General features: G+C 43.0%; 1 protein-coding gene across 1 annotated transcript in view; it reads right to left on the bottom strand.

Annotated features, from left to right (window-relative positions):
- Glg1 (golgi glycoprotein 1) overlaps positions 1 to 11,157 on the bottom strand; it is a 94,465-nt gene extending 83,308 nt beyond the window's left edge. The window contains exon 1 of the mRNA XM_038312932.1: positions 10,726 to 11,157. Coding sequence (XP_038168860.1) covers positions 10,726 to 11,157 — 432 coding nt within the window. The remainder of the gene's footprint in view (positions 1 to 10,725) is intronic.
- Positions 11,158 to 14,963: the final 3,806 nt, after the last annotated feature.

The following is a 14,963-nucleotide window of genomic DNA, read 5'->3' as shown; positions in this document are numbered from 1 at the left end:
GGGTGCTCCCCTAGCATGTGAGCAGTGACATCACCAGCCCTATCAAAGTTTTATGTGTATGAGTTTTGCCTGCATGAATATCTGTGCAGTACACTACAAGCATATAACTGCAACCCACAGAGACCAGAAGAGGTGTCATATCACTGGGACAGACAGTTGTGAGCTGCCATGTTGTTCCTAGGAATTGAACCCAGATCCTCTGGAAAAGTAGTCAAGGTTCTTAATTGTTGAACTTTCTCTCCAACTCCTTATCAGTCTTTAAAAAAAAAAAAAAAAAGATTTATTTATTTATTTATTATGTATACAACATTCTGCCTCCATGTATGCCTGTATACCAGAAAAATGTACCAGATATCATTATAGATGACTGGCCAGCTGGTGTGACATGAGACACTGTCTCAAAAGGGGGTGAGGGGTGGGAAGAAGTTGACTGCTCTAAAATCATGGTGATGTGAGCTGATCCAAGACTAATTCCAAAGCCCATTCTGTTTTCCTCATATTACTGCTGCTCATATCTTAAGGTCCACAAGTCAATAAAACCTTAACTCTTCTGATTTTTATTTCATGTATAACAGATGTATGCTCGGTAATTATATTAACACGTGACAGGCTTCACTTGTTACTGGAACTCCTCTGAGTCAGGTGGAGTGGCACACCCTGTCTTCTCAGTACTTGGAAAGATTTGAGGTAGAGCCAGCCTAGGCTATATAGTTTAAGGACAGTGTGGGATACACAGGAAGACCCAGTCTCAAAATCACATAAACCACATAGAAAACTACAAATTCCCAGTACATCTTTTTTCTTCATCCTTGAAACTGTGCACTTCATGCTATGCTATGACACCATAAACCTAATGACCAGTACTAGAACGTTGGGGATTCTGTTCCATGCCACACTTTTTTGGTTTTGTTTTGTTTTTAAATTTGGGTGCTACAGGCTACAGATCTGAAATGAGGTTCTTTTTTTTTTTTTTTTTTTTTTTTTGTTTTTCGAGACAGGGTTTCCCTGTAGTTTCTAGAGCCTGTCCTGGAACTAGCTCTTGTAGACCAGGCTGGCCTCGAACTCAGAGATCTGCCTGCCTCTGCCTCCCGAGTGCTGGGATTAAAGGCGTGTGCCACCACCGCCCGGCTGAAATGAGTTTCTTATATCTGTACAGAAAGCCAGGTCTCTTAGCAAGCTCACTAGCTCCCAAATTTATCATTATTATATTTTAAGACTTGCTTATTTGCTGGGCGGTAATCCCAGCACTTGGGAAGACAGAAGCAGAGGCAAGTGGGTCTCTGTGAGTTCGAGGCCAGCCTGGTCTACAAATCAAGTTAAAGAACAGCTACAGCTGTTACACAGAGACACCCCCGTCTCAAGAAAAATACAGTCTTGTTCAGGTAGTCACAGGCACTATAAATGCCACAAATTCAATCTAATGGTTTGATGGCCTTAAACTTCTTTTCTTTTGTTCTTTTGCAACAGGGTCTCTGGCTGTCCTTGAACTCAGAACCTCCTGCCTTTGCTTCCCAAGTGCTGGGTTAAAGGCACTTACTACTCTACCCAGCTAACCTTGAACTTCTGATCCTCCTGCTTCCCTCTTCCAAGTGCTGGTGTACGTCTAGTTTATTACGTGGTGATAGAGTCAAACACAAGGCTTTTTGTTAAGCAAGTACTCTACATGAGGGCTAAAGAAATGGCTCAGTGGTTAAGAGCACACTGGCTTCTCTTCCAGAGGATCTGAATTTGAAGCCCAGCACCCACATGACAGTTTACAACTGTCTGTAACTCCAATCCTGGGAGATCTGATGTCCCCTTCTGGCTTTCTTACTAATAGGTACTCTCACAGTAGTAGTATAGAGACACACACACAAGCAGAACACTCATACACATCTCCAGTACTCAATCTCCTGGTATTTGATTAATGCTGAAAGAAAATAGAAGTCTGGCTCTCTTCCTTTATTTATTGTTTTTAGATTCCAGTCCATACTTCTTGCTCCTCCACACTATTTTAATGCAGATACAAAGATTATTACTAATCCAGCTCTGAGCTCTGAGGGACACTACTTTGAGAGTCTTTTTTTTTTTTTTTTTTTTTTTTTGGTTTTTCAAGACAGTGTTTCTCTGTGTCCTACAATTCTCTTTGTAGACCAGGATGGCTTGAGATTCTTAAGTTTCAAATTTAACTAACTCACTCTAATAAAGATGAGTCACTGACTGATTTCAGTTTTAATGGAACATTATTCCTCTGGATGAAGCAAAAGCATCCCTTATAGCCAATAAATGAAGTTAAATTGAAGATCTGATTTTTCCATTAACAAGATTAGGAGGCATTTTCACTGAAGGAGGAAGGGGTGTGAGACAGGGGTACTGGAGTGCAAGTTGGCCTAGAAACTACAACAATCTTTGTACTAAGATTACAGATGTACACCACCACACCTGGAAAAAAGTAGCTGGTTTTAATAATACATTTTAATTAATTCAACACATACAACTTATTATTAAACAGATAATCGAGATAAAAAATGAAAAAATGCACTATCTTCTAAATCAAGTGTATGTGTTACATAGAGTAATTCAGAGTTGATACGAATCCACTGTTTAACATCTACAGCTTGCTTCTAATTACTAACCAAATAATACAGTTCTTAAGTATAAATGCTGTAGGAACAGAAAAAATAAGATACCTTACAATTTACAGATTTATTTGAGGCAAATTACTGATCTTGTTTCCCTCATTTAAAAATAAAAATAGTAAAACTGGGCATGTGTCACACACCTAGTCCCAGTAACTGTGGGTGGTGGTGGCAGGAAGACTGGGAATTTGCGATCATACTCTTAGGGCAAAGGGAGTTCTAGGGCAACCTGGGCTTTAAAAAAAAACAAAAAGTTAAGCATGGAGGCTCCTTATAATCCTAGCAGGAAGGAACTGAGAAAGCTGAGGAATAGCTTTGAGTTCAAGGCCAGTTTGTGACACCATAGACTGAGACTCTACCTCAGAATTCCACCCCCCCCCTAGTCAGGCAATGATGCATGGTAAATGGGTCTCTGAGTTCAATGTCAGCCTGGTCTACAGAGCTAGTTCCAGGACAGCCAGAGCTACACAGAGAAACCCAAAAGAGAAACAATAAGTGCGATTATCAATATCTCTATTACTAACACTGAGCAGTGTCTTGTATATAGGATTCAGTAAATATTTGCTGACAGATAAAAAATAAATTACCTAAAAGCCATTTTAATAGCTTCTTAAGACATAATCTTGAGCGTTTGAGCTTTTTTGTTATTATTGCTGCTTACATTTGTCTTTAGCACAATATAAATGTAGAAATTCCTCTTTTGAACTATTCAAGGGTATTATTTCCTTCTACAGAACAGTAAATTATTAACTATATGCTATAGAGCATTCTTAACAAGAGAATTCTTCAGGACTTGCTGGGAATGTCGGTGCTGTTTTACAGGTAACTCAATTATCTGGAGGAATATCTATCTCAATTATCTGGAAGAGAATCTTTATCTCAATTATTTGGAGAAGAATTTTTAACTCAATTTGGAATTAAAAAGCCACTGGGCGGCTTTAATCCCTGCACTTGGGAGGCAGAGACAGGCAGATCTTTGTGAGTTTGAGGCCAGCCTGGTCTATAAGAGCTAGTTCCAGGACAGGCTCCAAAGCTACAGAGAAACCCTGTCAACATTCAGGAGGCTAAAGCAAGAAGATTTCAAGTTTTAAAGATTAGCCTGGGTATACAGAAAAACTATTTTAAAAAAACATTCCAGTTCTGGGCTTTATTTAGAAACCCAGTTAGCAGATGCAGCATAAAGAAATGCAGCAGGCTGAGGAGAACCCCCTTGAGCTAATGTACGTGAACAATTTCTGATAGGAAGGTAATATTGTATATTTTACTATATTGTACCTATTTAGCATAATATAACTATGCACATAAACTTATGAATTTCCATATGTCTTCACTCAAAGCAGAGCTAAATACACAGTCCTTACTTAAGGGTGAAAAAATTTCTTTTTCCCAGTCAGTACTAGAGATTGAATCCATACTTCCATCCAAATATTTACCATAGTTTTGTGTTCATTTCTCTGTCCTAAAAGAATTTAGTATCACCAGTCAGAGGTGATGCACACCTTTAATCTCAGCACTAGGCATAGATATGAGATAACTAGAGATAAGCACAGGCAGAGGCAGGCGGATCTCTGAGAGTTCAAGGCCAGCCTAGGCTACAGAACAAATACCAGGAAAGGCTCCAAAGTCTGTCTCGAAAGAGAAACCCTGTCTCAAGGAGAAGAAAAATAGTACTTTTATGACATCATCAACACTTTTTCTTTTATTTTGTATGTATTGCTGTGAAGGTGTCAAATCCCCTGGAACTGGAGGTATCGAGAGTTGTGAGCTGCCATGTAGGTGCTGGGAATTGAACCCAGGTCCTCTGGAAGAGCAGCAAGTACTCTTAACCATTTGAGCCATCTCTCCAGGCCCCTTAAATACTCTTATATAGCTGTTTCTTGTTTACAGTCTCATTTAATTGTAAGCAATGGCAGTATCTCAAAGTTCTATTGCTTTTCCACAATGACAGGTCATAATGGGAGGTCAATAATGATTTGATTATGTGGTTAAATTGCTTCCAACCACTGAGTTATCATGAGAGGAAATTTCAAATGATTTTAAACAAAACTACTACATCCTACAGTCAAACAATGTTTGGATTAATTGCTATTTTCATTATTCATACCACTATTTTCCTCTGAATGAACAAGAAATCAGGAGACAATTACATATGCAAATCCTAAAAATCATACAATATATGACTACCCAGAATAAGGTAAACAACTGTATTAGTTAGAAATTATCTTCAGTGGGGTGGTGATGACACACACCTTTAGTCCCAACACTCAGGAGGCAGAGGCAGACAGATCTCTGAGTTCAATGCTAGCCTGGTCTACAAAGCGAGTTTCAGGACAGCCAGGACTGTTAAACAGAGAAACTCTGTCTTGAAAAACTAGCAAACAAACATCTTGAGAGTTGAGAATCAGTGATAAAAGAGCTTGCTTAAAATGGAGGACGCCCTAGTTCTAGTAACACACGCATACACATTCTCTCTCTCTCTCTCTCTCTCTCTCTCTCTCTCTCTCTCTCTCTCTCTCTCTCTCTCTCTCACACACACACACACACACACACACACACTTCCTAGAGCTGTAGATATGGCTAGCATTGCTGGCTGCTTTTGCAAAGAGCTGACTCAGTCCCTACACCTGCATTGCTACCGACAACTACCTGTAGCTCCAGTTCTAGGGATCCAAGGCCCTCTTCTGATCTCACTCAACACACAAAGAAACTAAGTCTTGGGGGCTGGAGAGATGGCTCAGTGATTAAGAGCACTGCCTGCTCTTCCAAAGGTCCTGAGTTCAATTCCCAGCAACCACATGGTGGCTCACAACCATCTGTAAAGAGATCTGGTGCCCTCTGCGGGCCCGCAGACAGAACACTGAGAACACTGTATACATAATAAATTAATAAAAGAAAAAAAAAAGAAACTAAGTCTCAGAGTGGTAAATGTCTTGCCCACAGTCAGTTCATGCATGGTGGCTCCTACCTGCTACAGCAATGTTAAACAATGCCTACATAATAAATAAATCTTAAAAAAAAATGAAGCTGGGTGGTAGTGGCACACATCGTTTATCCCAGTGCTTTCATGGCCAGTCTGGTTTACAAGAGCTTGTTCCAGGACAGCTAAGGCTGTCACACAGAGAAACCCTGTCACAAAAAACCAAAATAAATAAACAATAAAAAAAATGAGATGAAGTAGGACGAGCATGGTAGCATGCACCTTTAATCCCAGCAGAGGCAGGTGTGTCTATTCATACTAGGCCATCTTAGTCTACACAAAGTTCTAGGTCAACCAAGTCTACGTAATAACACCCCGTCTCAAAACAAAACAACAAAAAAAGGAGTATTGGAGATGTGTCTCATTGGTTAAGAGCACTTTATTACTCTCCCTGAGGAACCCAGTTCAGTTCCCAGCACCTACTTACTGTGACTAGCAGCAGTCTGTAACTCCATCTCCAGGATATTCAATGCCTCTGGTGTTCTTAGACATATACTTATGTGCAAATATCCAAATACAGACACACTTAATCAAAAATAAATTTTTGGGTGTAGGGGAGGTTCAAGCCAAGATCTTACTATGTAACCTTAGTTGGTGTGGAGGTCAACATGCAGACCAGTCTGGCCTTGAACTCAGACACTCACTTCCTCATTCTGGGATTAAAGGAAAATTATTTTTGCGTGTGTTGTTTTGTTTTATGAAACAGGGTTCCTCTGTGGTGCCCTGGCCGTCCTGGAACTCCGCCTGCTTCTGCCTCTTAAATGCTGGGATTAAAGGCATGTGCCACCACAGCCCTGCTAAATTCTTTAAAAATAAACAACAAATAAAGTAGTGGCGCACGCCTTTAATCCCAGCACCTGGGAGGCAGAGGCAGGTGATCTGAGAGTTCAATGCCAGCCTGGTCTACAAGAACTAGTTCCAGGAGGGCTCCAGAGAAACTCTGTCTCAAAAAAACAAAATAAAATAAAATAAAAAGAGATAGATTCCTCAGAGGCTATAAGTATTTACTGCTGTTGCAGGGGCCTCAATGGATAGATCACAGCTATCCTAATCTCTAGTTCCAGAGGATCAAATGCCCTCTTCAGATCTCTGTGGGCACCGGGCACACATATGGTACACATACATACATGGTGGCAAAAACTCATGTACATAAAATAAAAATAAGTAAATCTAAAAGAAAAAAAAATTTGACAAAGGTGGCAGAATGCTAAAAGACACCCAATGTTGCAGGTATACAAACTCATACACCAAACACAATAGACAGAGTTAATGGCAGTACTGGCCAAAGGTCCAACGCACTTTTTGTGCTGTTCATGGAGTCAGTTCAAATAACAGGAAAATATAACTAATTCTATTTTGGTAATAAAAATCCGGGTTCATGTGAACTGGGATTTTAGATTCACTTCATTACAGAAATTCTCTTCTTGATAGACCCAGACCAGTAATTATTTTTTAAATGTTTTTAAAAAATTTTTTTTATTTTATGAGCAGTGATTGGTGTTTTAGCTGCATATGTCTGTGTAAAGGTGTCAGATCCCCTTGAACTGGAGTTACAGACAGTTGTGAGCTGCCATATGGGTGCTGGGAATTGAACCCTGGTCTTTGGGAAGAACAGTCACTGCTTTCAACTGCTGCCCCCCAGACCAGTACTTAATTTAACAGTATCTCATATTGTTGGTCTGTCTGCCTGAGAAATCAATACTATTTCAGTGTACAGAAGCTGCTGCTACTCAATTGTTTTTGATAGCAAAGGAAAGATTCTTGTACTAGATTTTGTATCTATTGATACACTTGCAGCATCTTCAACAGTTACATACTATTTCCCTAGCTGCAAACACTAGCATGAATTGTAAACTATATGGTCTCTCAGTCAGAGGACTTGCTACACATCAGCTTCACCCCTGACAATAAGACAACACTACTTGTTGCAGCCTATTTCTCAATTAAGTCAACAAAATAACACTACACACCTAACAAGATTACCAAGAATATTAATTAAAGATAGTATGATCTAGGTATACAGTCAAGTGAATGGCTAAGAACAGTTTAACAGGCCAGATGTGGTGGCACGCGTCTTTAATCCCAGCACTTTGAGGCAGAGGCAGCGGATCTCTGTGAGTTTGAGGCCAGCCTGGTCTACAGAGTGAGTTCCAGGACAGTCAGGACAACAGAGAAACCCTGTCTCAACAGCAACAAACAAATCAGTTTAACATCTAGGTCTGGTGTTTCAGGCCTATAAAGTAAATTCAAGACCAACTAGGGCTATAAAATGTGAGTTCTAGGACAGCCTCAAAATTAGAAAGAGAAAGTAAAACGAGTGCCAGAAATGTACAGTGGTAGGGTTTGTGCCTGGCAAATAAAATGCTCTGGGTTCAATCCATAGTACTGCAACAATTAACAAAATGATCACCTACTGAGTCTGAAAGTGGCTTTAAATAGCCAGGGGTGGTGGCTACTTAATCCTAGCACTCTCTGAGTTCAAAGTTAGCCTGATTAAATGAGTTCCAGGCCAGCCAGGGCAACACAAGAAGACCCTGTCTCAAAAAGGAAAAGTTTGTAATCCTGAGATTTTACTTTCTGCTCATTATAAAAAAGAGCCCATCTTAAATAAATACAAAGTATTTATAAAAAGGTGTAGATAGTAGCTCACAACTTTTATGAGATTAATATATTCATAAATGGAACTAAGAAACACTTTTAAGTATTACAGACACACACTGAAATACTTGTAAATAAAATGACATCTGGGGTACGCTTTAAAATATCAGTCTCAAGATGGGCGGTGGTGGCGCATACTTTTAATCCCAGCACTTGGGAGGCAGAGGCAGGTGGATCTCTGAGTTCGAGACCAGCCTGGTCTACAAGAGCTAGTTCCAGGACAGGCTCCAAAGCTACAGAGAAACCCTGTCTTGAAAAAAAAAACAAAACAAAACAAAATAAAAACAAAAAAAGAGCTGGGCGGTGGTGGCTCACGCCTTTAATCCCAGCACTCGGGAGGTAGAGGCAGGTGGATCTTTGTGAGTTCGAGGCCAGCCTGATCTACAGAGGGAGTTCCAGGACAGGCTCCAAAGCTACAGAGAAACCCTGTCTCGAAAAAAAAAAAACCAAAAAAAAAAAAAAAAAAAAAAAAAAAGACTCAGTAATACCAGAGCCGGGCGGTGGTGGCTCACGCCTTTAATCCCAGCACTCGGGAGGCAGAGGCAGGCGGATCTCTGTGAGTTCGAGACCAGCCTGGTCTACAAGAGCTAGTTCCAGGACAAGCTCCAAAGCCACAGAGAAACCCTGTCTCGAAAAAAAAACCAAAAAAAAAAAAAAAAAGAGAGAGAGGAAAAATAGTATCACTAAGTTAAAGACTCCAAAGACTCTCATGTGCCTCTACATGCTTTTACATGTGTGACAGAAGACCGTCCAGTGCTCCTGTTAGGGGAGGGCTCCACAGCTCCATAATTGGCATTTTTTGCTACTTTCCCCCCATAATAACCTATTTCTACAACAATCCAGCAACAATGTGGCTGATATTAGGATCTTAGCTTAAAGGAACAACATCTATTAAGTATCCTCAAAAATCAAATAGAAAATTCCAAAAAGTTTGACAGAGTTAAGATTTTGGCTATAGCTGAGCAGTAGTGGCAAATGTCTTTAATTCCAGCACTCCAGAGGCAGAGGCAGGCAGAGTTTGAGGCCAGCTTGGTCTACCGAGTGAGATGATCCTCGATAGCCAAGGCTACAGAGAAACCCTGTCTTGAAAAACTAGATAGATGATAGATAGACAGACAGACAGACAGACAGACAATTTCTTGCTTCTAGTCTTCAAGCTGCATATAAGAACCATATATGACTCCACATTTTTGGTGGGTCTGGTAACTCTTTGGCTCTTAACTTGTATGTCTTTTCCTCTTCTGACTTACCTTTCTTTTTTGTAAACAGTCTTAAAGTTGCCCTGCTGACTTGGAACCCTCCACTTACTTGTACCACACTAGCCTCAAACTCAGAAAAAGATCTGCAAGCCTCTGTCTCTCAAGTGCCAGGATTAAACAATTGGGTACACCATCCAGAAGGTATATAATACTAAATAAAGCAAGACTAGCAAATGTCTACAAACCACTGGTGGAGTCATGGGCTTGAACAATCCCAAAGATACACTATTCCAAACGAAATGATTCACACCTGTTAACCTTGGGACTAATCCTATTTATCTAAACATTGGAAGAAAGTATTTCTAACAATATGCACTCATGTCTGCAGCTCCATAATTAGAAAAGAAGTTATCAATGTCTTTTACTGAAACACACCAAGCAATATCAGATCTGGAGCTCATTAATAGGTAGTTAAAAATTGTTCAAACCAGGTGAAGATGTTCAGTCAGGGGAAGATGCCTCCAGTACGCAGCCAGCCTGGGCAACATAGCAGATATCTCAAAAACAACTATACTTAAGACTTCAGAAAGGCCCCACAACGCAATCAGAAGCACTGCATATTTATTATAGCTTCAAATAATGCAACTTTCTTAGGCTTTAGGGTTCCAAGCGACATGAAGGAATAGTCTAAAAATGAGGTTCTTTACAAACTGACCACAGGAAGTGAGGACAAAATTTTTTTTATAGTTTCAGCACCAGGTAAATAAGGATTTGCCAATTACAAAGAAATGTGGTAAAAACAGTAAATTCAGCGCTTGACTACATACTAAATATGCCGACCATCTTTCACGCTGAAATGCACTGCTACAAACTGCCGAGGTCGAAAGTGATAGGAAAATCCTACCCTGCTTTTCGGCAAGAAGCCACTCGGCATAGAGCATCACACAAAAGACAGGAGCGCAAACAGAAAGAAACATGCTCCTAGGCCTTCGCCTGCCGAGGCCGTGAGTCCCGGTCTCGATCACAGAACACCGCCGACAGGGAGCGAAATAAGGGCTCGGGGAAGGAAGGAGCACTGGTAGGATCCACTTGCCCGACCGAAGGCACCCGGGAGTGAGGGGCAGCAGAGGCAGAGGCGCGAGCACAGCCCCGAAGGAAAAGAAGGAAAAAGAGCGAGGCAAGCTGCAGCCGGCGTCCGCGGCTTCCAGGCCGGCGACACCCTCTGGCCCACACCAGGCTCGGCCCTCCTCCCAGGCCCGTCCCACCTTCTCACCTCCCGCACGTCCTGCAGACATTCGAGCACCGCCAGGTTGTTGCTCCAGGTGTGTTTGGGGCACACACGGGTCACGTCTTCCCTGCAGGACTCTTCCTCCGCCAGCTTCCAGCCTCCGCCAGTCCCACCGGGCCCCGCTCCGCCCCGCCGGGCCGGGGGCCCGCCCGCCGGGAACGGAGGCTGTTGCTGCTGCTGCTGCTGCTGAGGCGGCTGGGGCTGCTGCTGCTGTTGCTGCTGCGATAACTGAGACAGCTGAGGCTGCTGCTGCCCCGCCGGGCTGCCGCCTCCAGCTTGCCCTAGCAAAGATGCAAAGTTGGCCCCCAGACCCTGGCCCTGGCCGTGGACGTTCTGGGCCCCGGCTGCAGCAAGCAGCAGCAGCGGCAACGCCGCCGACAAGCGAAACATCCTCCGTACACGTCCACACACCGCCATCTTGGGTTCGCGGCGAGCTCGACGCACCCGCCGGCGACGTGTATTTAAATGAGGGGGCGGGCCCGCGGGCGTGAGTTGGCGTGGCTCCTCCCCAGCGGGCGGTAGAGCTCACGCCACGGTGAGGGCGGAGGATGCCCGGCGAAGGGCCCACGCCCTGGACCCGGCTGGCGGGAAAGTGGTTTTCCTTCCCGGAGGAGCTGCTGGGGCTGCTTAGGAAACCTGGGTAGGAGCACTGTGGTCTCATTTCTTAATTGTCGTCGTGGAAAAGAAAAGAAATGAATTCAGGCTGCCACAACCAAGATGGCCGGTGGAATATTTTGCCGGTTTAGAGACTTAGGAGGAAGAGGGATAAAAAACTTTGTGTGTATAGAGATGAACTTCAAAATCAGATGTATCCCGATATCTGAGAGCCTCATTTTGCGCCTGACCGCCCTTACCTGCATTTCTTAACTGGAGAATCAGACGGCAATTGAATAAAGGTTAAGCGCACATAAATCATAATACTTGCTCTTGGGCTTTCCGGGTGATCGCGCAAATGTGAAGTAAAACTGTGAACATTAGGAATAAAAACAAGGAGAGGCTGGTGATGTAAGTCAATTGGTAGTTTGTGTAGCATGCACAAAACCGTGGGTTTGCCGGGTCGTGGTGGCACACGCCTTTTAATCCCAGCACTTGGGAGGGAGAGGCAGGCGGAGTCTGAGTTCAAGACCAGCCTGGTCTACAAGAGCTAGTTCCAGGACAGACTCCAACGCTACAGAGAAACCCTGTCTCGAAAAAACAGAGAGAAAGAGAGAGGAGAGAGAGAGATGATCAGAGAGAGAGAAGGGAGCGAGATGAAGAGGATGATCGGAGATGAGATGAGAGAGGAGGAGAGCGAGAGGAGAGCGAGAGAGAGAGGAGAGGGAGAGAGAGAGAGAGTAGAGAGGAGGAGAGAGAGAGAGAGAGAGAGAGAGAGAGAGAGAGAGAGAGAGAGAGAGAGAGAGAGAGAGAGAGAGAGAGAAAGAGAGCAAGAGAGCCATGGGTTTGACCCTCAGCACCTCATAACTCCATGTGGTGCATATGCCTGTGATCTAACACTTCAGGAGGTGAAGGCAGGAGTTTGAGGCCAGTATGAGACTGTTTCAAAAAAAAGAATAAGGAAAATATCTGGCCTATAACACGAAGTTTCAAAAGCTATAAGGAATAGTATTAAACTTTGAGGGCCTTTGCCTGAAAATCTTAGTGAAGAACCAGAATTTAAACACACACCCTCTCCCCTCCCCCGTTTTTGAAATACTATTACATGGTCCTTGCTTACCTGAAACTCACTACTTAGACCAAGCTGGTCTCTAACTTACAGATATCCACCTGCCTCTGCCTGCTGTAAGCCACTAAGCCCAACCAGGTTAAGGCTGTGTCAGCAAATATTTTTGTTGACCTATTTGCAACTACACACTAGTGACCCTTCCTTAGGATGAGAGCTTCACACTCCAGGAAGCCTCTGCACATCCAGTGTGCCGCCTGAACCAGCACCCAACGTTTAGGTTCTAACTCAATTGAGAAAAACCTTGTACTGAGGGGAGATATTAGTGGTTCTGTACAGAGATACTGAATGAACTGCCCAGAATGAAACTAGTCTGCAGACAGTGTCCAACTAGAACCCCTGAGCCTTCCCATCCCGGGTGCACTCTCCTCCCAGTTCAGCAGTTCAGAATGTTAGTAGTAAATGCAGACAACTTGAGACATGAAATCTCATATTTAAAAAATACAGTTTAACAGAAGTGGAAAGCTAGGAAAATAGCTAAGAGGCTAAGAGTACAGGCAGCTCTTCCACATAACTGGAATTAGATCCAGGACCCACATGGCAGCTAAAAAAAAAAAAAAAACATAATGGCTAGGCGGTGGTGGCACATGTCTTTAATATCAGCACTTGGGAGGCAGAGGCAGGTGGATCTCCGAGGCCAGCCTGGTCTCTGAGAGCTAGTTCCACAGAAACACTATCTCAAAAACAAAACAAAACCAACCAGCCAAACTGTAACTGCAGTTCCAGGGGCTCCAATGCCCTCTTCTGGCTTCTGTGGGTACCGCATGCACACAGTGCACAGACACTCATGCAGGCAAAAAAACAAATGTACAAAATAAAAAGCAAAACAAACAAAAAGGTGTGGTGAAGCATGACTTTAATCCCAGCACTCAGGAGACTCTGTGAGTTTGATGCCAGCCAGATAGATATATGTAGCATGTGTCAGTCCAGCCAGAGATACAGGGAGCCCCTGTCTCAAAAAACAAAACCAACTAAAACTATGGCTTCTGCTGTTCTGAAACCATAAACAGAGCCAGGCAGTGATAGTGCACACCTTTAATCCCAGCACTTGGGAGGCAGAGGCAGGCTTATCTCTGTGAGTCTGAGGCCAGCCTGGTCTATAAAAGCTAGTTCCAGAATAGACTCTAAAGCTACAGGGAAACCCTGTCTCGAAAAAAACAAACAAACAAACAAAAACAACAAAAAAGACTAGAACCAGAGGAGTTGGCATACAGGTTTAAGTACCAGGAAAGGAAACCCCTAAGAACAGTCTGCAAGTGAAACTGCCCACTGTGGTTGGCCCTGGTCTCTATCTCTAGGAATGGAAGTATGTTGGCATTTCCACAGCACTTCCCCTTGTTACTACCACAGAATTATTTGCAGGCTCCCCTAAACTTAATCATGGATTAAAGTAGCTCAGGATGGACTGGATAAATATATTTCATAGTGTTTGCACGACATACATAAGTCTCCAACAGCTACATCACCAAAAGTCCTAGAGGTTACTAAGGGCCATTAATTTACCATACTGGGTCTGCAAGTGCTCAGATAACACGTGGGAGATTATTTTCAGCCAGGCTGGAAATGGACAGTCTGCGCAGAGACGGCAGTGGTTGCCTATCTTTCATTTTGCACTGAGCAAATCCTACACCAAGCCACAGATTGTGTCTAGTGATAGGGAGGAAGATAAATCTATCTTAAGGTCTCAGTGACCAAGAAACAAGACACTGAGAAATCTGGGAACCTGGCCAGCTCAGGCTGTGTCCCACAAATCTAGACCTTATAGAAGGCATGGACTCCAACCAGTAGAGAGATGGTTGATTTTACTAAGGTCTTCTAGCCCCATTAACTTTTCAGTATAAAATGCACCATTTCAGGCCAGGCATGGCAGCTCATGCCTGTAATTCCAGCACTTGGGATAGAAGAGCAAGCAAGAGGAGAAACCTGTAAGTTCCACCTGTCAACACACACACACACACACACACACACACACACAGAGCACCTGGGCACAGAGCTCAATGGCTTAGAATGTGCTTAGTATGTAAGACCTTAGGTTCAGTCCCTAGACTTAATAAAATACATTACCTTTATGAGAACTAGGAGTTTTTTTTACTCATTAAACTGGTTTTGTTGTTTTTTTTTAAAGATTTATTTATTTATTATGTATACAACATTCCTTCCATGTCTGCCTGCATGCCAGAAGAGGGCACCAGATCTCATTATAGATGGTTGTGAGCCACCATGTGGTTGCTGGGAATTGAACTCAGGACCTCTGGAAGAGCAGTCAGTGCTCTTAACCTCTGAGCCATCTCTCCAGCCCCCTGTTGTTTGTTTTTTAAAGAGAAACAGAGATCACACAAAGGTGAATCCAGCACTTGGGATTCCACACCTTTTTTTTTAAAAAAAGATTTTATTTATTTATTGTGTATACAAGAGGGCACCAGATCTCATTACAGATGGTTGTGAGCTGCACCTCTGGAAGAACAGTGTTCTTAATCTCTGAGCCATCTCTCCAGCCCCTTTC

The sequence above is a fragment of the Arvicola amphibius genome, chromosome 15 (genome assembly GCF_903992535.2).
Source record: "Arvicola amphibius chromosome 15, mArvAmp1.2, whole genome shotgun sequence".
NCBI lineage: Eukaryota > Metazoa > Chordata > Mammalia > Rodentia > Cricetidae > Arvicola > Arvicola amphibius.
This window is presented reverse-complemented; position numbering and strand designations above follow the sequence as displayed.